We start from the raw sequence: 27,011 nt of genomic DNA, 5'->3' as shown, positions 1-27,011 counted from the left end.
ACATACCAGTCAGCTCGCAACCCTAGTACCCACCCCCCACCCCCACGGGGATACAATCTTCGAATCCAAATTAAAGTTTTTGGCTTATACTTCAGATCTTATTCGTGAAATAACCGAAACTGTTGTCGGCGTCTGGCAAATAGGTTGAGCCGTTTTAAAAGCCCGACACTTGAAGAGCCCCCCCCCCCCAGCGGTAAGTCTGGTGACGCTATCACGCAATTCTTTTTCTTCAATCACAATCACGAAAATCAGCAAAAAATTTGGATAATCACTTATGCCTTTGCAAAAAGTTCCAATCACGTATCACGTTTTGACCTCACGCAATCACTAAAAAAAAATTTCCAAATCACGTAATCACGCTACAAAAAAGGCCCTATTACGTAATCACGGAAACCGCTTGGGGGGGGGGGGTTGGCTCATTGAAACAGAACAACAAGAAAATATAATTTTTCTTTCAACTATACAAAAAACGAATTAGAAGTCCTGTAGAAATCGATCATTGATTTTATCATTGTGTTGCAAAAACCCTTTTCCATGATGGAATACATTTCAGACATGTAAGGTAGCCTGATCTCTAACTTCTTGACTGGATCGGGCTTACGTGTCCAGTTTTTTAGAGCTGACTAGTCCGCCATTTTGTTTTCAATTCTGGTCGTCAACAGCGCGATTCGAATGTTTTGAGATTCGAACGTTTGAAAATCCGAGGTAAAATAGAAAACAACATATCGGACTAGTCGAAATCAAAATTGAACACACATCCACGGGAAATGTGTGAGTAGTTAGCCTATTTCTAGTGTGTAAAATAATATGATATCTGTGCTTAAGAGGAAGATGAAAACTTTCGAAAAAATCGTTGAGCGTTCTATGATCAACTCCCTTTTTCTTATTAGATTCGTTTTTTTGCAATGAAACAAATTGAAGAATCGGAAGAAAAGTGTTTTTGCTATTAACGAAATTGAATATCCATAACAATAATATTACATAATTGATTCAGATTATGCTGTTTTTGATTCACAATTTGTTTTACGATTTTCATTTCTTCTTTTTTTTGAAAGGGAACCAAATTTTCCTCCTATTTTGGTTTTTAGTCAAATTAACACCAAGCTCTGTCAGAAAGATCTTTTTTTTTTGCTCTGGTGTTAAATCTTGCTATATTTCCTTTTTTCTTGCGATATCAATCACGACGGAACCTTTTTAAATTTGGTACGGCGAATGAGGAAATTTAAGGGATTTTACAGACGAAGAAGAAAATTTCGGTATTTTTTGTTAAAATCTGGTACCTGCCGTACCTAGTGCGTCGTGCCGGGATATCGTCTGATGTTATTTTTCATGTTTATAATATTTGTTATCGACATCGTGCATCCTTCAAACCTCTAAGTTTTGCTTATTAATCCGAGGCTGGAATCTTTCAGACAAATAACACATTATCCAAAGTATGTTAAATTAGTATTCTTAGGTGCCAAATAAACGGGGGGTTAGAAAATTTTCGAAATTTTAATAAAAGCAAAATAAGCGGCGACTTCTTCTTGCTAACTGAAAATATTCTTAAAAATTGATAAACGGGGGGGGGGGTTGGAAAATTTTCGAAAAATTAACAAGTGGGGGGGGGCGTTTATTTGGCACCTAAGAATAAAGACTTTGGAGTCGAATATCTTTTCTTTTCGCAATATCACCCGATTTCAAGTATGCAATGGGTAGATAATTTTCATAGACGAATGATTTCAAAGCGATTTGCATTACAGTTCACTTTCTCTAATTCGATCTTAAAGGACCAAAAACTAAAGTGTATCCAGATATAATTGGCAGTGGAAACAAAAATGCCTGTCTAACTTTTGATAGTCAAATATGATTGTGCATTTTTTTGCTTGTTTTAGAGAATCAAAAGCGCTTTATTTGAATGTATTTTTGGTTGAAAAATTCGCGATTTTTAACGATTAAATTTGCGATCGCAAAAATTGAGCTTTTACACCAGTGGTAGGTCTGCCTTAGGTGAAGAAGGTTCAAGGAAAACAGAAAAGTCATTCGGAAGATATTGGACCCGGAATACCCCTTGGTAGCTCTTTTCTGTGAAAGCATCAAATCTTCTATATTTTGATAAAAACGGGGGTTATGTTATCTTTTTTGAACAGTGCAGTAGTTCCAATTACAGAGAACAATTTGAACCACTTTTCAGCTGAGGGGACCAATATTCGAATTGCAATTATGTTCGAATAATAGAGATTCGAATTAGAGAGAGTGAGTTGACTGTACTTTGAAATCGTTCATTATCTTCAATCATCTCAGTCCTGATTTTTCCCCAATATGGTCAATTTCGGAAGATAATCGTTCTGAAATGTTATTGCATCTTTGTTTTTGTTTTTTTAGTTATGGCCTTTTTCTACTAGCCATATGCCATAAAAATACGTCTGATGGAAACTTTTCAGTTCCGCCACTTTAAAATAATAAAGCCACTTTATATATAGTACGATACTTAGTGTACAGTTAAGTCATTTTTGAAGCTCATTAAAAAAGTTAGAGAAACGTTTTAGAGTCGTTTACTTTCTGCAATTGACGGTACTTGTGTGTATCATGCAACTTTTTGCGACTTTTCCAAGTTTTAGCGCTTGGACTTGATGAAGAATTCTAAAATTGATCTTGTTAGAAACGAACATTTAAGAATAACTCGACGGAATGAAGTTTGAAAATTCCCCCTTGGCGTTCTAAATCTTTAATGTCGTCTATCTTTGTGCTTCTTTTCTCACCAAAATCTTCCTCCTTTTGAACTTTTGTCACTGTTTTCAAGCTAAATGAAGAGCCCTGGCAATGCCAGCATCTTCAAATATTTTCAGAATATATTTTCAGGATTGAATTTCGGTCAAATGCTGAAAGTAATAATTATGACGTTTGCATAGAGGTGTGCTATTGAAGTCACTGCACACTTGACAGGCCTGTAGACTTTGGATGCCGTGTTCGAAACTCGAGGGATAGAACAAAAGGCAAGAAAATGATCTTGGATCAAAGGGCTCAATGGTTCCAGTGAGGGATTATAGTTCCTTTTATTAATGATTAAAATAATTTTGGGATTTGAATTTAGATTTAACAATGAATTTTAAACTTTATAACTACTTTAAATTTCGATTTAATTTTTCTATGTCACAGAATTTAGACTTTGGTTTCATTGCTTGGCCAGTGATCGTCTCTTCTCTCTCGCCTTGCTATGATTTAGAGTTAAGTTTTTTTCAACAACCTCTGACCTATTATTAAAGTAACACAGCTTTATCTATTTCTCTGGAATACAGGATTCTAGAGATTCGATCTAAACACCTAGAATTTGAAATTGGGGGAAGGAGCACCCAGTCAAGATGACCGACGGCTGTGCAGGGAACTCAGAAGATGTTTTTGCGCTTCGAGGGCACGTTTTAAAAGCCCATTTACATACCGCACCAACACCCCAACCTCCGATGCGATTTTTTTATACGAGCTGAGTGCCCTCAGGCTTTTAAGAGACCCTTCTGCTAAAGCATAGACAATATGAAAAACCCCAGTCTGGGAAGCTTTTGTTTCTTTCTTTTGTTAACAGTTAGAGCTTGCGTTCTTAAATCGACTTGTTTGCATACTTTTTGATCACATGATTTGAAATTAGACCAATCCCAAGGGGAGAATTTGGTAACGTAATCAAAAGTATGCAAATCGCAACTTTTACTTATGACAAAGGAAAATTTGACAAAAAAGCTAAAACAATACATTGCTAGACCAGAGTTTTTTTATGATGACTATGGCTAAAGATTAATAAAAACCATTGTACAATTGATCCCCCCGTATGTGACCACAGTCGGAAGAAATTTTTCTGATGAAAAAAAATCTCTCTGTCTGACGTTTAGGGAAGCGTAAGCTTGTGTTCTATGGAAAGGTGTTTTCAAAGGGGACTTTGTCGTATATCTTATAGAATTTAAGCAGCTTATGGTTGGATTCGTGGAGAAAACGAATGAACAGGATTCCATATTCCCAGTCTTGTTTCATCAGAAGTAAATATGGGACAAGAAAGGAAAGAGGAACTAACAAAAAAAAAACTTAATGAAAAAATGGAAGAAGTGAAAATGAAAATGAAAAAATTGATATGTATGGGAAAATAAATAAAAAAAGTTTGCATATTCATTTAAAGCTTGGTGAACTCTCATTGCAATTCTCATTTCTAATTTTAACGGGTTTTTCATTTCTGTGTTGTGTTTTTTTTCTTCATTTTATTGGCTACTGATTTTTTTTGGGTTGATTTTTGCGATTCGCCTGAACTGTTTTATAGATTGTTTCTTTGAAAAAGCACTGGAGCTTAATGGTGACCTTGGAGGCAGTTTCTCAATACCGGCCATCCAAAATCTTTGATCGGAGTTTTTTTGGAAGTGATACCCCGATGATTTTCGTTTGATGTTTAGTTTTTGACGCTGGCCCCGGCAGGGTACCTGAAAAAGCTTCGATTAAAGATGGCGGATATAGCTTATTCCAGTGTTACTTTATAAAGCGACCCCTAAAGATTTTTGTCAAAAGGCTCATTTAATCAAGCACGAATTATCGCCGTATCAGATTTTAGAAAATAGTCACAAATTCCTTAATCTCATTACAAAATATCCATTCAGCGCATACAACCACGCTCTGCTCAAAGGGATATGGCGAATGTGACGACCTGACCTGGTTGTTCAGCCAAACCATTCAAAACCGCGTTGTCTTTTGCTCGAAAGTGAAAGCTGGATTCTAATGATTTTGTATAGTTTATGTAAATGATTGACAGTTGATTTTGATGCAATCTATATATTAATAGCGGTGCTTTGTGTGTCTGTGTGTCACCACTTTCGTTTTCGCTTTGTTTGTGTTTTAAAATTATGACTTTTAGTCTCTTGCTCCACAAATTTGTTTTATTGGATTCGCGCCATTTGCAAAAGATCGGATAGAGCTTGGTTTAGACTTTATTAAGCCTTTGTTTTGAAATTTAAGGCCCATCTACATTTAGTAAATTTAACTTCTGCCCAGACTTGCCTTTTTCTCTCTTCTTTTGTTTTAAATGTTTTCGGATGTATTTAACGATCGTATTTATTAATTAACATTCGAATTCTTTTCAAAGCAAAACAATTTCATTTCATAGAAAAGAATATTTCAAAAGTAAATCAAAACATAAAAGGGTTTGTGGACAACAACAGCATTCAAAGGGCGATATAAAGCATAAGAAAAAATTAGTTCACTTCTTTTTTCTTATAAAAATATTCAAGCCGTCGTTACCATTGAGTTTAAAGCCCGAAGGGCTAAAGTTCAATCTCTAACCTTTCTCAGGCAAGAAAAAGTGAAGCCTTAAAAAATGCGCCGCATTTTTGACGACAGATTGAATCTAGCAATTCCTTTGTTTACGATTGATATTTTTTTCGAAATTTAGAGGTCAATTTTAGTTTCAATCTGTCATTTGTGTAAAAACCAGGCGAGCCGATCAAGGCCGCGCAACTTTGGTAGGATTTGTTGGCTTCAAATCCTACCAAGGAGATTGACTTCCAGCCCTTCGGGCTTATACTTCATTGGTCGTTACTGCTAAAAAGTGTGTACGTCATTTTTTATGTTTGAATTCGAAAAGTTATGACAAGGGTTTAAAAAAGCAACTTAGAATTTTATATTATATCTTTTCGATCTGATAAAAACAAAAAGTTGCACTATTCTTTTTGACCTTCCCACTTTTTCCTGAAAAATTGTCATTTAATCTGGACGGCATATTTAACGCGAGCGAAGCGAGAAAAATAACTACCTGCAGAGTCGTTTCAAACGACACTGGTACAGTAAACGATGCTCTTTCTGATAACTTTTGACTTAAGGGCTCTGACCATAGTACCATAGTGAATTTTTCATAATTGCCGTGTTTAAAATGTTTTTTCTGACTGATGTAACCAGCAAAACTATGGCATGTTATACATTTTCTGTTAGACAAAGTATTCCTGAATCTGAAAATTCAAAAATTGCATTGAAAAAATTTGATGAAGAAGAAAATGAAGACTTTTGCGAGGAAGAGTATTTCAACTTTGAAGAGCTTAGTTTCGGCGAAGAAAAACATTTTGAAAATTTTTTCGCAATAGATGGTGTATCTTTTACCGAACAATAAAAATTTTTGCGGAAAATTTTTGTAAATGCTTCTTTGTCTCGAAATCTTCAAAATAGTGGTTTTTCATCAATTTTTCATCTGGATTTTGCTTAAAAAAACAATCATAACTTTTGACACATCTTTTTAGAAAAATTTTCCGTAAAATCTAAAATAGTTCAATTCTTTGCGGAAAGTTTGAAAAAAGTTCGAAACAAAAAGGTTAATTACCCATTAAAACTTAGCACTTTTTATAAAAGAAGGTGATGCAACATATTATTAACATCTTTTTAAAGTTCATAACGTCATTTTTGCAATTAAGTTCTTAATTACTCTTAAGGTTAAAAAGCAATTTATAAAGGCAATTCTTTTTTAAAAGTGTTAAAGAATCTAAAACATAACTTTTATGTTCAGATACTAAAATCAATTTTCTGACTATGGTCAGAGCCCTTTAAACAAAAAATTATGTCTCGGGAGGGGGGGGCAGTAAACGATCCAAATATGGTTAAAAGATAAGACACCCGGGGAAGGTTAGAATTAACGTTGTACAGATTTCTTTTTTTTATTTGATCGCTTTTTTAAGCCAGCTTCAACATCCAAAGGACTTTTAGTGCGTTCAGCTACAGCTTAACCGGCGTGCGACGCCGGGTACCGGCTAGTTATTTTTATTACGCCAATGAGCGCGCTTAAAAGCTCATTTAATATTCATCCCTAATCTGGATAAAAAAGATTAAAGCGGTGCGCCAACTTGGGGTGATTCTCTTACGGAGTCATGGTTTTTAGAGTTAATACGTGTCGTAGGCGGAGTATCAGAATCTGCTCGGAAGTTAAGAATTCCAGTTCTGTTGCTAAAATCTTTTTTATTTTTCCTCATTTATTGTGCTAGGTTTGAAGGCTTCAGATGCTTGACCATTTGACTATTCCTAATTCGAACTCTAGTCTTGAACATTATTCAGTAACATGTTATGACATAATGCCTAAAAATTCTCAGATCAGCCTAGGCTAAACTTGAAAAAAAGTAATGAATAGATAACTACTTCTCAGAGAGAAGCCATCTTAAGTTTTTTTTTTTACTAAAAAAAATGCATTGACACAATCCTTTACACAGAGCTACGATCTTTCAAGTGAATATCTGTCGTGTGTGGAGAAATCAGGATCTGCTTAGTCTAGCAAGCTAGACGACTAATTCATACATAGTAGAAATAAAGCAAAAAGTAACAAAGGGAACAATTTTAGTCGTCTAGAAACCTTTGTGCACTAACTCCAAACAAAAGAAAGTGTCAATATTTGCAATTATAATCTTTTTCCCGCTCAAAATAATTCTTGAGAAAACATGTATGTGGATTTGTGTATTGACAGTTTTTCATTTGAGTTGATTTTGTTTTGAGAGTTTGTTATTGCTTGATAAATTGTTTTCTCGCTACGCAAGTTTCTGCGTAGCTAGACCCTGTATCTATAAGGCTGGAACACCGGATTCTTCCAGTCGTTTATACAAACTAAATCCCGTATTATTATTATTATTGTTAGTATTGGTATTATTAGTATTACACGCATTATAAACGACTCCAGTCTAGGATCTGCTTGGAGATGACTTTCTACTTATAGGTGTTCAGTCGCAAAGCTCTATTTGTAATTTTTGCAAACTCAGCTTTTTCTTTCAGACTACTTACCACAGCAGTTATGGATTATAGTTCTAGAAAATGAAGATACTTTGATGAAAAGGAATCAGACATTCTGACGTTTAAAAAAAAAGAAAAAATATTAATCCAGCGAAATCGATTCTTTCTTTTTCTTACTTACTGTTATCGGAAAACTCCGAAACATTTTTCTTGTATTTTTTATTTCATTTTCTCGAAGGATGACCTGACGTTTTTCTCAAGTTCAGTTGACCTGGAAAATGTCTGTCTATCCGTCTGTCTGTCTGTCTGTCTGTCTGTCTGTCTGTCTGTCTGTCTGTCTGTCTGTCTGTCTGTCTGTCTGTCTGTCTGTCTGTCTGTCTGTCTGTCTGTCTGTCTGTCTGTCTGTCTGTCTGTCTGTCTGTCTGTCTGTCTGTCTGTCTGTCTGTCTGTCTGTCTGTCTGTCTGTCTGTCTGTCTGTCTGTCTGTCTTTCCCCTCATAACTTTTGGACATCCCGGAGACGTTTCGAGAATGGTGGGATCTAGTTAAAATACATATACATAGACCCGTGGAGGGAGTACTGTTTGTTTTTTGTTTTGAAAATTTGCATCGAATTTTCGAGTTTTGAATGACATTTTTGTATTTAGGCTTCTATGAAGAAGATATAAAAACGAAATAAAATGTACGCAAAGTTACATGAAAACATAAATACATGACATTGACAAACTTGGGAAAAGTGATTTAAACACAAAACAATCGGATTGTCATCCACCATATTCTTCATTCACCCTTGATACTTTTACCCCCACCCCCCCCCTTTTCCTATTGCAATGACACAGAAATATCATTTGATTATTCAGGACCCGAGTGACGAGGCCAGACCAGAAGCACTACCCAGTAAGTTTAATATACGTTTTCTATAAGAACTTTCAAAATATTTGAAGCACTCTGATGTTTACAACGTTGTGAGTTTTAAGCCTAAAAGTGTTCTTAAAAGCTCTTTTTTTCACCGTTTTGTAAGTATCTTTTAATAATTTTTGGTCCTTGTTGTTTTGGTGCCCCCCCTTAATTGTGGTCTCTAATCACAATTTTATATTATTTCTGGAGTTGATGTTACAATTTCGTGCTCGTATTTTCAACACTTGACAGCTACTTCTTTCGTAGAGTAAACAGTGATTGGCCTTTATAAGAACAATTTTATAAGAACAATGTGGCTCAAAACTGTCGAAATTTAAGAACAATTCTGAATCCTTGAATTGATGAATTCCAAACAATTTTGACTTGGGGTCAAATAGTAGTAAAAATTTAGTTTAATGCTTGAAATACTACTTGCCCTAAATATTGTTATAAGAACAGGATAAGAACAATTTGAGGCGATAAAAATAAGAACACTCGATCCTCAACTAAACATTACTGGTTCTTTAAAAAAAAGAATGTGACTTCTAAACGTGAGACTACCTATTTGATTCTATTACAGGCGTAGAAGGGCCACACACAGAAAACGATTTAAACTCTGGCGTTCGATATAAAATGAAGGTAAGTGGAAGTACTATAACATTTTTAGATGGGTGTTGAAACTTCCATTATCATGAGTATGCACAATATTAGATTTTTTGGTGTACATTTGTTTGTCTTGACCTTTATATACCCCCCTAGACCAAGCTATATCCGCCATTTTTGATGGAAGTTTTTTTTGAATTGGAACCCGTAAAGAAGCCATTGCAGTGTTAAAAATTAACGTCTAACGGCGCTACATCATCAAAAGTTTTCGAGGGAGAGTAAATCTAGCACTCTCGATGCATTTACATCGCTATTGAATAGTGCCGGCCGCTATTAGGGTACCACTTTTCAAGAAAACTCCGATCAAAGATATTGCTTGGCCGGGATTGAGAAACTTCTTGGTCCAGGGTATATAAAGTGTCTTGACAGTATCATATTTTCAAAGTTAAGACCGTCAAGACTCAATGCAATTAAAACCGATCAGCCCATCGGCAACATTGAATATTGGTAAAGGATGTCACAACCACAAATTTCACAAATGTTAGCTAAGAGGTTCCAATTTAATTTTAAGCATCTACAAAAGTCGTTAAAACGTCTTGAAATATGCTGTACTTTAGGTAGGTTAATACCAGGAACTTGATGGCAAGGAAGACAGGAGGAACTAACCACCCCTCCAGCGCCCAATAAGGGCGCCGAAAGACAAAGAGGCTTTAAGAGACATCTTTAATCGCAAATTTAGGCGCCAGTATCCTTTATCCGCCCCAAATTTAACAGCTCTTAGGCCAAAGTGGTCATCAAAAATTATTTCCGATCTTGGTTACCCTACTGGTCAAAGTGATGACATGGCATATACTTGCCAAAAAACACACAAAAACGATATCTCATGGTCATGGGTATTTCAGAAAGGAAACATAATAATCATCACCCAAGTTAAAAACGTCCATTTATAATATTCACTTTTATCACATTTTTCTTCACACAGTACCTTGGATCCTGTCAAATCACAACGCAGCATCCCGTCACCAAGGAGACTAGAATGCAACAAGCACAAGACGCTTATAAACGAATCAAGGTAAGACCGAATTGAAATCATTTTTTTCTTCATCCATATACTTGCACCTTTTGCTTTGTAAACTATATTTTCCATCATATGAGGTGAACAATATTCATCACGTGACAAAAGTGCCAGATATCTATGTATCATAATGTTATTGACTCGAATTACACACCAAAGAGGTACCCTTGGTCTCGCACTTTCTCGTCAATTCTAACATATCAATATAAAAGCTTCCCAATGAACCTACTCTGTACTCCTTCGTCTTTTATTAGGCTGGATAATATCTGGCATAAAAAGATCGGCCTTTCGAGATTTTTTCTGTCACTTCTCAAAAGTTGGGTTAAAACTGTCACACGGCTGATTATTTATGCTATATGGCTGTATTAAAATTTAAACAATCTTCCTTTTCGCAAGTTTTTCTGGCGCTTCTTAAAAGTTGGGTTTAGACCGTAGTTATTGATGACTGACTATTCTACTATGATCGAGCTGGATCGTGTAGATTTTCTGGCTCTATTCAAAAGGTGGGTTTAAAACGTGATAATATCAGACTATTTTACTATGTTCGTGTTAACATTAGAAAGACCTTTTGGGCGTTTTCCTGGCTCCTTTCAAAAGATGGGTTTTTAAAAAACGTGACAATGTCTGACTATTCTAATATAGTCGAGTGTTAACTTAAAATGATCTGCCTTTCGGGAATTTTTTCGGCACCTCTCAAAAAATGCGTCATGAGGTCTGGCTTTATATATTATAGTTCAAAAGATTGCAATGAATTACCTCACAGATGTACTTGATAAACTACGATGCGCTTCTTTTTCTTTGTTCCTTAGAACGAGGGGGATGACGATGATGAGGATGATGATGACGTCAGCACAAATGTTGACATGTTCATTTCATTGGAAAGAATCAAAATCATCAACAAGGATACCAAGGTTTGTTTGTTTGCGTGTCGTTTCATGTCAAAAGACTTTTGAACGCTTAATGTCTTTCTGAAATTATTGCGTAAGGGGTTAGTTAAAAACACGTGCCAGCCTGTAAAGCAAGCATTCTTGAAAAAGTGAAGTGCCCCCAATTGAAGTAACTGATGCCCTTTTTGTTAGGATTGAAGAAGGGCGAATTACTCATTTTCTTTAATAAACCGTAACAAGTCGTATTGTAAAGTATCTCCTTAATAAGAATAGTGTACTTTGGATGAGAGTCGAGTATTTTTAAGAAAGTGCCAAAATTGAGAGTGAAATATTGTTAACGTATTCTTACTTTTTTAAACTTTGAAAGGATCAATTTGAGAGTTTGAGAGAGGACTTTTGAGTGAACATTTGGGTTAAAATTACATTTCTTCCTCAAAACTTCAATTTATCTCTAACAAAGGAAGCAGTTTTTTTCTGTTAACCAAATACAAAACGACTGTAACCTTATCAAATTCTGTGAAATTCACCCTAGAGGGTATTCTTAGGGTTTTTCTTACGACTTGGCCAATTTTCACCCTGATATTCTTATAGAAGATATTCTTATTCTTGTACTTTAGGCGTACAAACTTTCGCGAGCAGAAACTTTCGCGAGGTCAAAAAATCGCGAAATTTGCGACATTTACATTCGCGAATCGTTGGATAAAAATGAGAATTTGCCTTAACAGTGAAAAATATTCCTTAAATCCGCGAAAGACGGATTGAAAAGGCATTAAAGCAGATTAAAGGATAGTAATATGCCGAAAATTTGGTATTTATTACGATTTCGAGGTTTTATAGAATTCCAATTTTTTTGAGAATATTTCGCGAGCATAAATATTCGCGAATTGCCCCGTTAAGAATTTTCAAAGACATTTACTTTCGCAAAAAGGGCCAAAATTCGCGAAAATCGCGAAAGTTTCTGCTCGCGAAAGTTTGTATGCTTAAAGTATTCCGAATTCTTTGTTTTCAGTTTGAAGATGTCATGATGGACCACGCATTAAGGACTGTCTGCTTTATTTGTGACATGGGAAAAATTTTGGTCTTGATGGCCCGAAGGTTAACAAGTGATGGAGTAACTGATTTCAATATTGAGCAAGGCCAACCCATTACGCTGGGCAACATTACCGGTGGACGAGAAAAGAAAACGTCCAAGAATATTTGTCACGTGTTCGAAGCGGAAATTGAGGTAACTTTATTCACTTCAAGTCTCTAGAAATTTTAAGGTTAAAGCCAGAATATGCATTTACAGCTGTTTCATCAAGCGATTTTACGTACTTCTTTCTACAACTGTAAACAATTTTATTGGACCTACCGGGAGGTCCTTTAATTTGACCGTTGTCCGTTCGTCTGTTAGCAGCTTTTCTCGGGATCGGCTCATTAGTCTTTTTTAATTTTTTGCACAATGATACAAAATAGCAATGCCCAAAAAGTGCCGGAGCCCGATTTTTAAAAAAAAATTTGGGGGGGCAAATTTGGGCCAAAAACTACCTAAAAATAAGGTTTTTTGGACTTTGTGCAAAATTGCTTCATTAGTTTTTCCTGATTTTTGGCAGAAAGATAGAGTGCAAGGTACCCTAAAATGTGGCTGAAGTAATTGTTCTCGGAAAATTTTTTTTCGTCGTAAAATACGGATTTTCGCGAGTTTGGCCCAAAAACTACCTAAAAATAAGTTTTTTTTGGACTTGGTGCAAAATTGCTTCATTAGTTTTTCCTGATTTTTGGCAGAAAGATGTAGAGCAAGGTTCTCTAAAAAGTGACTGAAGCAGTTTTTTTTCGGAAAACTTTTTTTGGCCGTAAAAATCGGTTTTTCTTATTTGGGGAAATTCCCTTATGTCATTTTTAGGGAAAAAGAGCGTTTCTGGTGATTGGATCGATATTTTTTTCAGATTTTTTGTACTTTGATGTAATATGGTAATATTTAAAATCTGAAGTCCGATTTTCAAAATATAATTTTTTGGGGCAAATTTGGGCCAAAATGTGCCTAAAAATGGGGTTTTCTGGACTTTGTGTGAAATTGCTTCATTAGTTTTTTCAATTTTTTTGGACAAAGATTAAGTATCTCTAAAACGTAACTCAAGCTGTTTTTTCCGGAAAAAATGTTTTGCCCGTAAAAATCGGATTTTCTTATTTGGGGAAACTCCCTTTTGTCATATTTAGGGAAAATGAGCATTTCTCGAGATTGGCTTGGTGTTTTTTTCTTATTTTTTGCATAGTGCTATAGTGGTATAGTGGTATAGTGCTATAATGGTAATATTTAATTTCTGATGGTGCCTGATTTTCAAAAAATAATTTTTTGAGCAAATTTGGGCAGAAAAGTGCCTATATTCAAGCTGCTCATTACACTTTCTTACTCTCTTGCTATTTGTCCTATTTTTATCTGATTTTGATCACCAGGTAGGTCCGTTCAGCATGTTGCTTGTTTGTCTTCTTCTTGTTTGAAAAGGTCTCGTATGTATATAAATACCTGTCTTTACTCGCCATTGTTTTTAAACCAGAATATTTACAACCTTAACCCTATTTTTATCAGGGGAGGGGGTGTTTTCCACCACCCTGGCATTTTTCTGCTAAAACCTCACTGAAAAAAATGTTTGATACTGAAAGTTTCTGTGAACTTTTAATATAATCTTATTAGCAGCATGTATACCAAATTTTACAATTATACACTAACTAAATCCGGTTTTATGACTTATTTTTGTGCAGGCATTTCATAAAATCCATCTAAAACACCCTGTAAAATACAAAATCTTGAATTTAGCATAACTTTTGATATGGTCATCCAATTAACTTCAATTATTGTTGCAGTCATTAAAAATGATGTCATTGTTTTTAGAAAAAATTACTCATCTTCTGAACAGATTTTAAAGGTCAATTTTATCAATATATTTAAAACCAGCAAATGCGTTAATAATTTTCTTTTTCCGCTTTCCGAAAATCAAAACAAAATTGAAAAATCTTTACTGGTTCAACTTTAATTGCAATTTTAGTTGAGAGTACTTTTTCACTGGTCAGCGGTAATAGTGAAACCTTATGATGACGTCATAAACGCAATTTTTTTTCTATGAATTCCTTTTATGGTAGAGATTATTTCTGCCAAGTTTCAAGTCCCTAGCATTCCTAGATCAGAAGCTATGCAAGGTTGGCAGGCACGACGGAAGCTTTTTAAGTCTGGTACGGCGAACGAGGAAAGTCCACTTTGCATATGATTTAAAATAAAACCTTTTAAAACTAAATGCTTAAGTTGGCAATTTTTTTCAGGAAACTTTCATTAAGAAAAAATAAAAAATATTCAAATGTTCGTCTACATCGATATCATCAATTTCTGTACAATTGTATTTACGAAATAGGAAATAGCAAAGAAATGGTCATAATTCATAAAGTTCATCATGAAAAATTATTCTTTCGAAATCCAACAGACAATTGCTGCCATACGAGAACGATCACAAACGTAAAGCTCTTGAGGGACTTGCTCAAATTGCCACCAATCATGATCATTCTTTTTCTTGTTAAATTTACTTTCGATGCAGTTCGCCAATATTTTGGAATGAAGTAGAAAAAATTTTCCATTATCTAAGTTTTCATCGTCTAATCCTGAAACTTGAAATTCGTTTGACACCTCTATTCGTTGACTTCCTCTCTTCTTTGCAACAAAATACACATTTTCGTAAGTTTCTCCAAAAGATTGTTTGAAAAAGAAACATTTTTCGGACTTGTAGAGTTGTTGATCTCCCATCGTATTGTAGATACTTTGATACCATTGCTGGTATGAATCATACATCATCACATCTGATTCTACTCCCAGAAAATAATGTTTGGCTCCCCATTCCATGCGTTCAATATCAGTATAAAACAGAGGGTGGAGTTGTGTCCCTTCAGTCTGCGAAATGTTCATGCCAAATTTTGATTTCAGCTTTTCGTTTTCATTACGTAGTGCTTGGTTTTTTTCAGCCATTTCATTTTTTATCTCAGTGATTTCAAATCTGTGTGTCTGAATTTTTTCAGATATTTCCTTGTCTTTTACACTCAGTTGGTTTTTAAACTCGAGTTCTTTAGCAGCCATTTGTTTTTCTAAGTTCGAGTCAACCTCCATTTTGTTTGATTGTAGCTCGTGCATGCTCTTTAGTTTCATTAATTCATTTTCGTGCTTGAGCGATTGAACTTCTTTCTGCAACTCCAAAATCTTGGTTTTGTTGTCATTTTCTTCTTTTGACATTTTGTTGTTCATTTCCAAAAGTTCAATTTTGTGTTCCAACTTCAATGTTTGGATCTGTCGCTCATGCTCTTCCTTCAGTTTGGTCAACTCATCGTTGTCAGTTTGCTGAGTGTTGCTCATTGCTGCTGTGGCGGAACAATGAGCTAAATTCCTTTCATCCAAATGTGCCGAGTTCATTTTGGAATCCGTTTCATTAATCTGTAACCATATACACAGGCATGTGATATAAAAAACATGAATCATAAACATAAAAAATTATTTTTCTTTTTGTATGCGAAAAAACAATGGTAATCATGTTGACAGACGCATCACCGGGCATCAAATTACGGTTGGTGTTTTTAGTTAGAAACACAAACAATTTAGAGTTATTTTGCCTCAAAACATCGCAGAGTAATTTGAGGTAAAGTAGTGCTTTATGTATTAGTTGCCAAGCTCATGCTGGTACCTTAACACTATAGTGCCTATACTGTCTTAAATATCTTTTTATCATACTTTATCACTTGAATCAAAAGCGAAAGATTTGCTTTGTACAAATCTAAACGAGCTGTACTTCTTGATATAACAAATGATTTGGTGTTATTAGTGCACTGCTTCGACCACAATTTAACCATGGGTTTAATGAAATCCTGCCGCCGCAGCAATAAACAACCGTCAGCAAGCTGTTAGCAATGAAATGACTTAACTCAAGGAAGAGCACGAGCGATTAATCAAATGTTTAACTTTTAGAAATTGGCAGCGACATTATTTTTTTAAATGCTTATAAAAAGATACATCTTTATGATTATTAATTGAAGCTTTCCAAAACAGTCCTTGTAATCTGATGCTTTCTCTCTTACGAAATCATATTATGTTATTGTATGCAAATGCAATGATGCTAAATATTTTCGAAAGTGATAGTTGTACTCTGTTGTACTTATAATTTAATACCGATCGAAAAAGCTTGTTCGTGTTACTCATATCAGTCAAAGATGAATTCAGCTCACTCGAATGAAAGAAATTTGGCTCATTGTGCCGCCACAGCAATGAGCCACCCTCAGCAAACTGCCAACAATGAGTTGACCAAACTGAAGGAAGAGCATGAGCGACAAATCCAAACATTAAAGTTGGAACACAAAATTCAACTTTTGGAATTGGACAACAAAATGTCAAAAGAAGAAAATGACAACAAAACCAAGATTTTGGAGTTGCAGAAAGAAGTTCAATCGCTCAAGCACGAAAATGAATTAATGAAACTAAAGAGCGTGCAATAGTTACAATCAAACAAAATGGTGGTTGATTCCAACTCAACAAATCAAATAGCTGCTAAAGAAATTGAATTTAAAGATCGTTTGAACGAGAAGAACAAAGAAATCGCAGAGAAAGATAAAGAAATGGCCCTGAAAATCGCAGAGAAGGATAACGAAATGGCCCTGAAAATGTCGGAGAAAGATAAAGAGTTAGCGTCGAAAATGGCAGAAAAGGATGGAGCACTTCTCAAAAAAGAGAATGAGCACAAAATTGAAATGATCAAAATGAAGAACGAAATGGAAAAGACTATCGAGTCATTGCGCAACGAAGTCCAAATGCTGAAAACGAAAGTTAAAGATGAAAGGGAGAAAAAGGAAGACATAGCAGATCCTTTGAAATTACCTTTAATGGAACGTTTGGAATGGGGTGTGAATCATTACATATCTGCAACCAAGCTTCAAGCCATGCATGGCATCCAAGAATGGTATGAAAATCTAGCCAGTGCGATGGAAGACAAAAAGCTTTATTTGAATGAACATTTCTTGTTCATGTGTAAAGCTTTTGGTACCTGTCATTCGGAAGTCAACTTTGTAAACTATGATATTGACAAAGAATGCCAATCCTTTTCTAATGCCTTTGTAGTGAAAGGTTTGGATTCGATGCTTTTGAATAAAGGAGAGTTTATTTTGCTTCACCCGAAGCATTCTTTTAAGTCTTCTCGCAGAAAGGCAATGATGGAAACTGTCTACAACGGAACGTATCAATATTGGGTACTTAAGGATGTCCCCGGAGAACTTTTTTTCGGCCCAAACAAAATAGCTATTGTTTGTTGGGTGTTGAAAGACAATTAGACTACTGTAACACATAAAGATAAATATTGATTCAAAATATGGAGATTCTTTTTTGAGACTGTCAAATTGGTGTAGCTTATTACTTGCCTTAAATTTGTCATAGATAATTTTAATTTAGCGGTAATATTATAACAATATATTATTACATTTCGTTAGCTTGGACAGTCTCACCCATCTTGTCCCCCTACCCCTCCTTACTCCCCCTTTCCAAGGCATTTATGTTTTCTCATGAATCGATATTGATTTGGCACTGCCGCCTCCTCTACCAAAAAGTCATCCAAAAGCGATCCCATTGAATTCATTGTCCCTAGGGACCAAACACGAACATAATATTGTATGCTTATTGCCAAACTCATCGAATCGGGGATGGGGATGTGGGACCAAAAAGCCCATATATTACAAGTGGTATAACTGTTGGTTAATATTTGATTCTTAAAGTTTTCCTAGGAGATAAAGAGTGTTTATACGAGAAGGGAAGAAATAAAACAAGAATAATGTGAACCAGAATCGTTTTGATTAATTAATACCCCTCCCACCAGGTGAATAACAAGGACATTGTTTTTTGAAAATCATTCATGTTTGCACCCCGTATTTATATATTTGTTAAGTCTCAATTTTTTCTTTTTCGAGATTATTACCCATCAAACAATAACTATCTTTTGTAACATTTTAGATGATCGATAGAGTTTATAGATAAGTGTAGTGGGTTAAAAAATTCGTTGGTTGTCTACGATTGTTGAAAAAATTCTATATTTTTAACGATTTCTTTAGTTACAGAGGGGAACGAGAGAAAAAATGACCATAATATCTAGCCTAGCATAGAAATAAAATAAAAAAGAAACATTATTATTGTTTTTTTTTCTGATTTCGATCGACCTCTAAGAACAACTTTGCAGATGGTTTATTCGGTTTTAACAAGCAACCGAAAAAACCCTTGTATTAACATCATTGTTTAAATCTTCACTCTTTTCATGTTTTTCGTTTACCTTCACTCTTCACTCAGACTTTCGATGCCGGTTTGTATTCTTCAATTCAAAATTTGTTTCAACATAGTTCTTGTACATTATAACCGTTATATAGAGGTGTTAAGAACTTGTCTTGGGAGGTTTTGTTTCACTAATAGTTTTTTAGAAGTGTGAGATTTTAATTTTGCTTTGCGTTGGTTTGGGGTCAGTAACAGTAACAGTATCAGTATGCAAGAAAGATTTTCATTTCTAATTTGGATATAAACTTTCGCGCATGGAAAATTCTTTTTCCAATCTTTAATCGGTTTTAACGTATCTCTAACGTTTCTGACAGTTTGGGATCGAAGTTACAGGTTCTTTTCAAAACGTTCCAGATACGTCTTTTGACACTTATGGACGGTTTCTATACATTTTTTTGCATAAGACTAAATAAAGCTAACATCGCAAAAAATAATGGTGATCGTATTACATACTTCTCTAGGACTAGAAAGGTGGATTGTAACTCCAGTTTGGGCACTCTTGGCGAAAAAAATCTATAAACGGGGGGGGGGGAGCGATTTTGTGACCCTTAGGAAAATGAAGGTTTTAGCACTTTTTCCGGCAAGTTGACTTGAAAATAAAAATGGAGCAGTAATTAAGTTAATCTCCAATCCAATTTCATGTGTCTGATTGGTGCAAGGTTTGATAGGTATACAGAATCTAATCACTTTCCAGCTGACACACAACGTTGTTTCAACGTTCATGTAACGTTATATGGACGTTGTGAACTTTAGATGAATGTCGAAAAAACGTGTCCCAGCTGGTTTCTTCTTTTATAGAGACTTAACTTAAGTTTTTCATTTTTCTTAGGCCTCACAAATAGCCAAAGCGATCGGACAAGCTTTCAACATGGCGTACCGTCAGTTCTTAACAACCAATGGAATATCACATGATCACGTGGAAGAAGCTGAATATGGTAACGTGTTAGAATCGCAAAAACTTGTCGGACAAGATTTGGATCGATTAACGGACAACTCACAAGCGAGAGATGTAAAAACAATTTTATTAATTCTAATTTTCATTTTGATTATAATTTAATTTCTTCATTCCGAAATTTTTGCATTTGATATCAGCTCAGAGTGGTAGGTAGGACCAATGAAATAGAAGACCGAAGGCCTAGAAGCGAATCTTTAACATTTCCCCTAGGCAAGGAAAAGCAAAGCCTTAAGAGTGGTAGAATTGGAGGTATGGACCGAGCTCAGTTTTGGCGCTAGAACTCTCTATCACCGGATAGTCGATTGGAAAATAAATTGATTTTTTTGAAAATTTGAGACAGATGGTGAGATAGTTTTATCTGTTTTCAAGGAACTCAAATTAAATTTGTTTGGCTCCTTGTTCGCATGAATTGCTTTATCCAAACTATCTCGTACACCTATAAAGTATGAAGATTATTTTTTGGCTCAATGTATCATCATGCCATGCGATGAACCCGACGTGCTTCCCGCGCGGGCTGCGCAACTTATGTTGGATTCAGTGGCTTCAAGATTCGTTTCTAGCCCCTTGGGCTTCTATTTCTTTGGGTAGGACTTAGATCATTACTAACAAACTATCGTTAGCTCTATTAACGGCAAGAGATTTCCGCAACCTGTCACGAGTTTTTGACACATTGATTTTAGAGTGTAGAAAATTTCACTGAAAATGTCCTGTCTTTTTTCATTTTAGTTTGATTTGTTTTTTTTATAAAAACCTCCAAAAATTTTGAAGTCTTCGGATTTCCTTAACTTAAAAAATATTCTTATTTTCATCATTTTTATGTTTTTCGTAAGAAATTTGGCGTGAGAGTCCACAAAGCAAAGAGTCCACAAGAAATGTTCTTAAAACTTTTTCTTTGTATTTTTGCTATCTAAGCCTTGTGTTCTTATATAGTTCAAGAGTCTTCTTTTCATCTACGATAATTTACTTTGAAAATTCATAACCCCATTTTGCCCAACATTGTTTGTAACCCCATTTCCAATGATGAATCTCGAATCTCGAAATTTTCTCCTTTTTTTAATGACGAATCGCTTTTTACAATCTAGATTGTGGTGCAGAAACGTCGTGGAGATCCTCTTGGTATCATGCTCCTAGAGTCTGGATGGGGCTCCATGCTTCCCACAGTTTTCATAGCTCACCTGGCGAACTATTCGGCCGCCGCTAGGTCGCAGCGTTTGACGGTCGGAGATCACATTCTAACGTGTAATGGTGCTAGTTTTGTTGGGCTGCCTTTGTCAGAATGTAATGAAATTTTAAGGGTAAGTTTTTCGGAAGGTTTTGACTTTTTCACAAATAACATTTCATCATAAAGTGGGATCTGGCACTTTTTAAAGACGGACACTCTTCTTTAAAACGAATGTTTGTCGGTTAAAACTGTCAATAAATCCTCGATAAGGCGGACACTTATATAATGACGCACTTTTAAATTGAGACTTTTCCAAAACCATAAAAAACATATCGGCATACGATATTCAAGTCATTTAAAGTCATTTTTGTGCATATTTCGACTGTTTATATATATATGCCACTGTACACGAAATAAGCTTTCGTATGTATTGAACCCCACTGAGTGCGAGAAGTTCTAATGTCCAATTCATTGAAGCATTACCCAGATAGATAGTCTTTACTCAAAAAACTTTTAACATAACTTTTGTTTCCAAAAAAATAATAGACCTTTTTCATAAATTACGTCACGAACATTACTCGCCTCGTATTTAAACAATTACCATGGTGATTAAGGATTTTTTTATGAATAGGAAGTACACGTTTTTTTTTTTTTAAGAAACCAGTTTTACCAAGCAGCCTCAATGTTTCTTAAGAAATTGGCCTTTTGAGCCTTAAATGTTTCTTACATGTTTCTAAACTTTTTCAAGCTTAAATCTTTAACGCATGTTGATAATACAATAGTCTTTCTACGGTACTTTCCTATCTTCTATATTGCTTTTTTGACTTTCTCAAGTGTTTCTAACTGTTATGTAAGTATTTTTCTGGAACTTTGCCTTGATGATTGGAAGGTTCTTTAAAAAACCAAATTAAAAAATGTTATTTTTTCATTCTCAGCCTCAGCATGTTTCTTAGATGTTTCTGAAATTTTAGGCATTCTGAGCCTCGTGTTTCTTAAAAGTGTGTTTCTTAACAAAAAAAAAACGTGTAGTTTTAATGAAATCTGCTGGGAGTTAATAATCATCAATAATTTCAAAACGAGGCAAGCGATGTTCGTAATGTAATTTATGAAAATGTCTATTGTTTTGTTCTTCAACACTTTAGAATACGAGGTCAACAGAGCGAGTGATATTCCGAGTGGTTTCATGTCCGCCAGTCGTTGATGTTGTTGTTTCAAGACCGGACACTAAATATCAACTAGGATTCAGTGTGCAGAACGGAACGGTAAGTGAAGGCACTGTCAACTCTCTCTAACTCGAACCTCTACAATTCGAATCTTTCTATAATTCGAACTAAAATATATTGGTCCCTTCAACCTGCAAAGTTGTATGAAATACTTTCCGTAATCCGAATCCTTCTATAATTCGAATGAAATCCCTGGTCCCTTGAACATCGACTTATAGAAGGACAACTGTATTTTTTGACAACTTTTTTCAATACCACTTTTTTACATACGAGAAGAAGTAATCCTTTATTACTGTTCTCAAAGATATGTATGTATTTTCATACAATTTATCTAATGCCTTATAAACCTTGCTCCATAACTCGAAATTTCCATAATTCGAACAAATTTGTGTTCCTCCTCGTGCGTGTTCGAGGTACGGAGACTCCACTGTAAAATGTCAACGTTACATGTTTATTTGAGTAGTCGTGTTTTGTGCTCCTTATTTTCTGATAATCACTTTTATCTCCATTAGATATGTAGTCTGTTACGTGGAGGAATAGCTGAACGTGGTGGTGTGCGTGTAGGCCACCGTATTATAGAGATAAACGGTGATAGCGTTGTGGCGAAATCACATCAATATATCGTGGATATATTGGCTAACACCATAGGCTCGGTAAGGAATGTTTTTGTTTTACCGAGCGCAGTCACAACTAGATGTTTTTGATCCTTTTTCGCGAAATTAAACCTGAAAAACGCCAAAGTTTTTTTCGCGAAAAATAAACTTTCCTACTCAGTTTTGCACTGTTTGCTAAATTTTTGCGTGTTTTATGAGTTTTTGTTACCAAAAAAGGTAAATTTTATATGAATTCGCGAAAGTTCTATCTGTGAAATTTCGCCTAAAACCATAATTTGCGAAACTTAAGTTCGCTAAATTTTGCGACTTTTTGACTTCGCGAAGCTTTCTGCCCTTAAAATAATCACTTACCTTTATATACCGTAGATCAAGTCTCTCGATCCTAGTCAAGCGCGATCTTTTGATCGGAATTATTTTGAAAGTGGTACACTAATGGTGTAAATGCATCGAGAGCGCTAGAGCTACTTTTGTCGAATGCATTTGACGATGGAGTGCCGTTTAGACGTCAATTTTTAACAATACAATGGCTATTTTGTGGTACCACTTTCAATAAAAAGAGAAATCTGATAAAAGATGGTGAATACCTTATCGGGGAAAAAAATGTCGGAGTTTTTTTAGTCGGGGTTTATTTTCGTCGGAAATAAATTTCGTCACCTAGAGGCATTTTCGTCACTTTCCCCCGACCAAAATTTCAATTTCGTCACTTTTCCCTGACTAAATTTACAATTTAGTCACTTCAAACCGACTAAATTGTCCAAATGAAATGGTTTCCTTCACTTGCTCGAAAATAGATCTTGTAATTCGACGTATAAAGCACTAATTTCGGTTAATAAAGGCACAAAAAATTTGGATTTATATTTTGGTTGGAAAAAAGATCGGGTAAAAGTTTTGGTCGGGGATAATAAAATCGGGTAAAAGTTTTGGTCGGGTGATAAAATATCAGGGAAAAAAATCGTCGGGGAAAAATTTCGTCACCCCCTCAAAATTTTCGTCACTTTTCACCGACGTTATTTTCCCCAATAAGGTAGCATAAGATATCTGTGATTCAGAACCTCATTTTTGTTTTCTCTTTCCAGATAAGTATGAAGACGATGCCAGTAGCCATGTATCGTTTAATGGTTGGTGATGATCAACCTCTGCACGTGTGAACACGGACCTTCATCTAGCGTGTGTTTTGAGAAGAGAAAAAGCAGTTCATTGGTCAAACTTCTTAAAAAGAAGTAGTTGTAGAAGAGAATGAAGTGGTAGTTTGATGGTTCTATTTGTTTGGAATCATTGGCCCAAGAGATGGTTCTAGAAAATGCAAATGAAAAATTTCAAATTGTATCATTTTCAAAGGTGTTTTTTTTTTTACAAAAATTAGAAGAAATGGTGTTATGAAAGATCTACCTAGATGGTCACCAACTGCGGAAATCGACGAGGAAGTTTCAAAGAAGTCAACCATATAAACAATTTGATTCTTTTGGAGATATAACCCCCAGTCATCATCTAAATGAACTCGGGAAATTCTTCATATAGTGTAAGCAGTGATGCTTCTTTCAAAGTGGGGAAAGTATATTTGGAAATAGTATGATGATATATGTGGTTATTGGTTATCTCTGGTTCGTAATTTGTGGTGTTGAATATGATCATTGAAATTTGCTACATGAAGAGACGAAGTTGTTCTATGTATCCCAACATTGCTGATCATTTCAATGGATCTTTGCAGGATGTTTTATTCACACAGTTAAATGGAAAAATTAGAATCTGAGCTTTTACCCTATGTTTCCTTAACCTCTCGTTTGCCTTGATTAGATAAGAATGGTGAACACTTTTAGTCAGTTATGCATTCTGCAGACAAAAACACCGCCTGTGTTACAGACCCGGTGGGACCCCTGCTCGCTTAAAAACGTGGCCAAAATTTTGTCTTCAGTGAGGAAAATACCTTTCTATTGGAAACGATAGATTCTTTTATGCCCAATGGAATTTCGATAGAAATTTTTCACAGGAAAATAATTATTTTCACGAGGGCAGTGAGACAGCCACAAGGGTGTATAAAAGCTTTTGTGCAAACTAATTGTTTTTGAATATACTTTATTTTGGTTTTCTGACTGACTTTCTGACTGATCATGAAAAGTAAATATGATATTCGCCTGTTTTATCATTCGCAGATGGAACGTTGGATTTTAAACTTGGCAAATATTTATATTACAAATAAGTGAAAGGAAACGTTTGATTTTATGGGACCAAAAAATTAGACTTTTCGTTTTTTTAAAGGAATTGAGAAATCTGGAAACAAGAGAACCGTTATTTCTTGGCAGATAAAGTTTACAAGAAGCTTCAATGAAATTGTCGAGGAGTAGGTTAGATTCGGTTTATTGTGACGGCAATTATATTTAGGTTTTTGTTCAGTTATTCATCTCATATAAAAACTAGACAGTCGAAGGTTAGTGCTTTACTAAGCTCCAATTTTTGTAGAATTTTCTTCTTCGTTTTTACTTTAGCTGTCCTGTTTTTTTTTTTTGTTTTTTTTAGCAAAAGGAATATTTATTTTATTAATTCAAGAATTTTTTAAGAAAATTTGTTGACTTTTTGAGTAGTTAGTTTCAATATTGATCTAAAACTGACCCCTTTTTAATACGTTAACCCCTAATATTCTCTGATAAACCATATAAAAAATAACTGGGGGACTCTTTCACGCTCCGCAAAAGCAAAAGCTCAAAATTGAGATATACTGTATATTCACGGGCCACTTAATTGCGCTATTCATGATATGCACCATTGCAATGTCTTCCGTTCCACCCAATAGCTGATTGGCTGAAAGTGATATATTGACTGATTTTACGTCACTTACAACCAATGAGCTATTGGGTGGAATAGAAGACATTGCAGTGGTGCATATCATGTATTACATTTATCCATTCGCCTTAATTACTTACCCCCTGGCTTACCTTGCTTTATAAAATGCTTGTAACTTCGAAAGAAACTCCCTTTATACGTTTTTTTTTTATAAGGAACCTTAACTTTGCTCTGAGCCTGGAGTTCCTTATTTTCGATTTTTAGGTATTAGAAACTGGATTTCCATAGAAACCACTGAACTTCGCTTTAGCAGGATAGTAAATTTATATATATTCAATTTTTTTTCATCCTTTCCTCTGAGATATTTATTTACTGGATTTTTTCACTTGCACCCCTTCATTTCATCAGATTATCTCATTTTTCTATTCAAATATTTCATAGTTTTTTTTCACCCAAACTATATTGTTATCTGTTCATAAAAATTCAGTTCAATTTTCATATTAATATCCACACACAATACTATTTTCCCTTTTATTTTGATATCCAATTTTCTCTCTCTCACTCGCCTACTATATAAAAGATTATATGAATTTGTACAAGGGTAAATCACAGTCTCTTTGTGGAGAAAGATTTTTCTTTCGAACCTCATTTAACTGGTGGAATTGTTGTTTTGAGTAACAGAGGTTTGGTTTGACTTTTACCTTTTGGATCTAAGTAGCCTTCGAGTCAATATTTTCGAATGTACTTTTTAGAGGAAAAATTATCCCCTATCAGCATTTCGTTTTTATACAGTAGAACTGGTATTAAATAATATTTTTCTTCTTGGATAATATTTTTTGTGTTTTGGTATTATTTATTTAGATTCATTATTATAAAACAACATTTAACAAACTATCTTTGGATTTTCATATATTGTTGACTTTAAGTAACTTTAAAACTAAGTACACGTTTTTTTTTTATAAGGAACACGTTTATAAGGAACTCGAGGCTGAAAATGGTTCAAAAAATAAGGAATTGTTAAGGAACTGCTCAGGCTGAGAATAAGTGGATTTGAAAATAATGTACCTTATTGGGACTAATTTGTTCAAATTTTGATCTTTCAAGGGGCAAAAAGTTCAAAATTTCCTATGTAGTAAGGAACTCGATAAGGAACTCTGAGACTGAAATTCTCTGTTAAAATAAGGAACTCCAGGCTCAGAGCAAAGTTAAGGTTCCTTATAAAAAAAACGTGTATTAGTAATTAGTATTATAGGTAATGTATATTATAATTGTTTTAGATAATTATTTGAATTTTTTTTTTTGATAAGATATCTTTTTCGTTTGTTTGCTTTTTTACCATTAATTCTTGATTATGTATAATGATCCTTAACCCCCACGACTACCTCATCCTAGGCCAGGGAATTTTATGACATACGAATGAACTTCAAATCTTACAGCAAATTTTGATTGGTGTCGTGGGCGATCAAGATCCTTACTTTGAATATTCTTTTAAAGTAAGGCACGGGAGGGGGTACTTGAGTTGCGAGCTGACGGGTATGTGCTGCCCAATTTTTGACCCTTAGCGGGACTAAAAAGGAGGGGAAAAAGGAAAGATTTTGTGAATTTTACGATCCTTATTGGGACTAATATGACCAGATTTGCTGATTTCACTTGTTGGTTATGGTTTTGATGACTTTGCTTTTTGAATCGATAGTTTCTGCTCGTTCAATTGATGGTTTTGGTGATTCTGCTTGTTCAATTGATGATTTTGGTGATTCTTCTCGTTTAATTGATGGTTTTTGGTGATTCTGCTCCTAAAATTGA

The 27,011-nt window shown here is 34.9% G+C and overlaps 2 protein-coding genes across 3 annotated transcripts in view; one reads left to right on the top strand and one right to left on the bottom strand.

Annotated features, from left to right (window-relative positions):
* Window positions 1–26,550, top strand: part of LOC136819910 (amyloid-beta A4 precursor protein-binding family A member 2-like) — a 34,307-nt gene extending 7,757 nt beyond the window's left edge. For both annotated transcript variants that reach the window (XM_067076152.1, XM_067076151.1), the window contains 10 exons: window positions 8,563–8,599; window positions 9,180–9,238; window positions 10,185–10,274; window positions 11,087–11,188; window positions 12,174–12,389; window positions 19,306–19,485; window positions 20,514–20,726; window positions 21,736–21,855; window positions 22,329–22,469; window positions 23,507–26,550. In XM_067076152.1, coding sequence (XP_066932253.1) covers window positions 8,563–8,599; window positions 9,180–9,238; window positions 10,185–10,274; window positions 11,087–11,188; window positions 12,174–12,389; window positions 19,306–19,485; window positions 20,514–20,726; window positions 21,736–21,855; window positions 22,329–22,469; window positions 23,507–23,578 — 1,230 coding nt within the window. In that variant the 3' untranslated portion in view covers window positions 23,579–26,550. The remainder of the gene's footprint in view (window positions 1–8,562; window positions 8,600–9,179; window positions 9,239–10,184; window positions 10,275–11,086; window positions 11,189–12,173; window positions 12,390–19,305; window positions 19,486–20,513; window positions 20,727–21,735; window positions 21,856–22,328; window positions 22,470–23,506) is intronic.
* LOC136819912 (paramyosin-like) lies at window positions 13,526–15,685 on the bottom strand. The gene has a single exon (XM_067076153.1). It carries the CDS (start codon window positions 15,660–15,662, stop codon window positions 14,595–14,597), a length of 1,068 nt encoding a protein of 355 aa, XP_066932254.1. The 5' UTR covers window positions 15,663–15,685; the 3' UTR covers window positions 13,526–14,594.
* Window positions 26,551–27,011: the final 461 nt, after the last annotated feature.

Source organism: Clytia hemisphaerica, unplaced genomic scaffold, assembly GCF_902728285.1.
Source record: "Clytia hemisphaerica strain Z4C2 unplaced genomic scaffold, Clytia hemisphaerica genome assembly, whole genome shotgun sequence".
Classification (NCBI taxonomy): domain Eukaryota; kingdom Metazoa; phylum Cnidaria; class Hydrozoa; order Leptothecata; family Clytiidae; genus Clytia; species Clytia hemisphaerica.
Note: the sequence above shows the minus strand (reverse complement) of the source record. Positions and strands in the feature narration are given on the sequence as shown.

Bases quoted from the DNA above. Each gene is read 5' to 3' on its own strand.
- LOC136819912 (XM_067076153.1), bottom strand. From the start codon at position 15,662: ATGTTTATGATTCATGTTTTTTATATCACATGCCTGTGTATATGGTTA.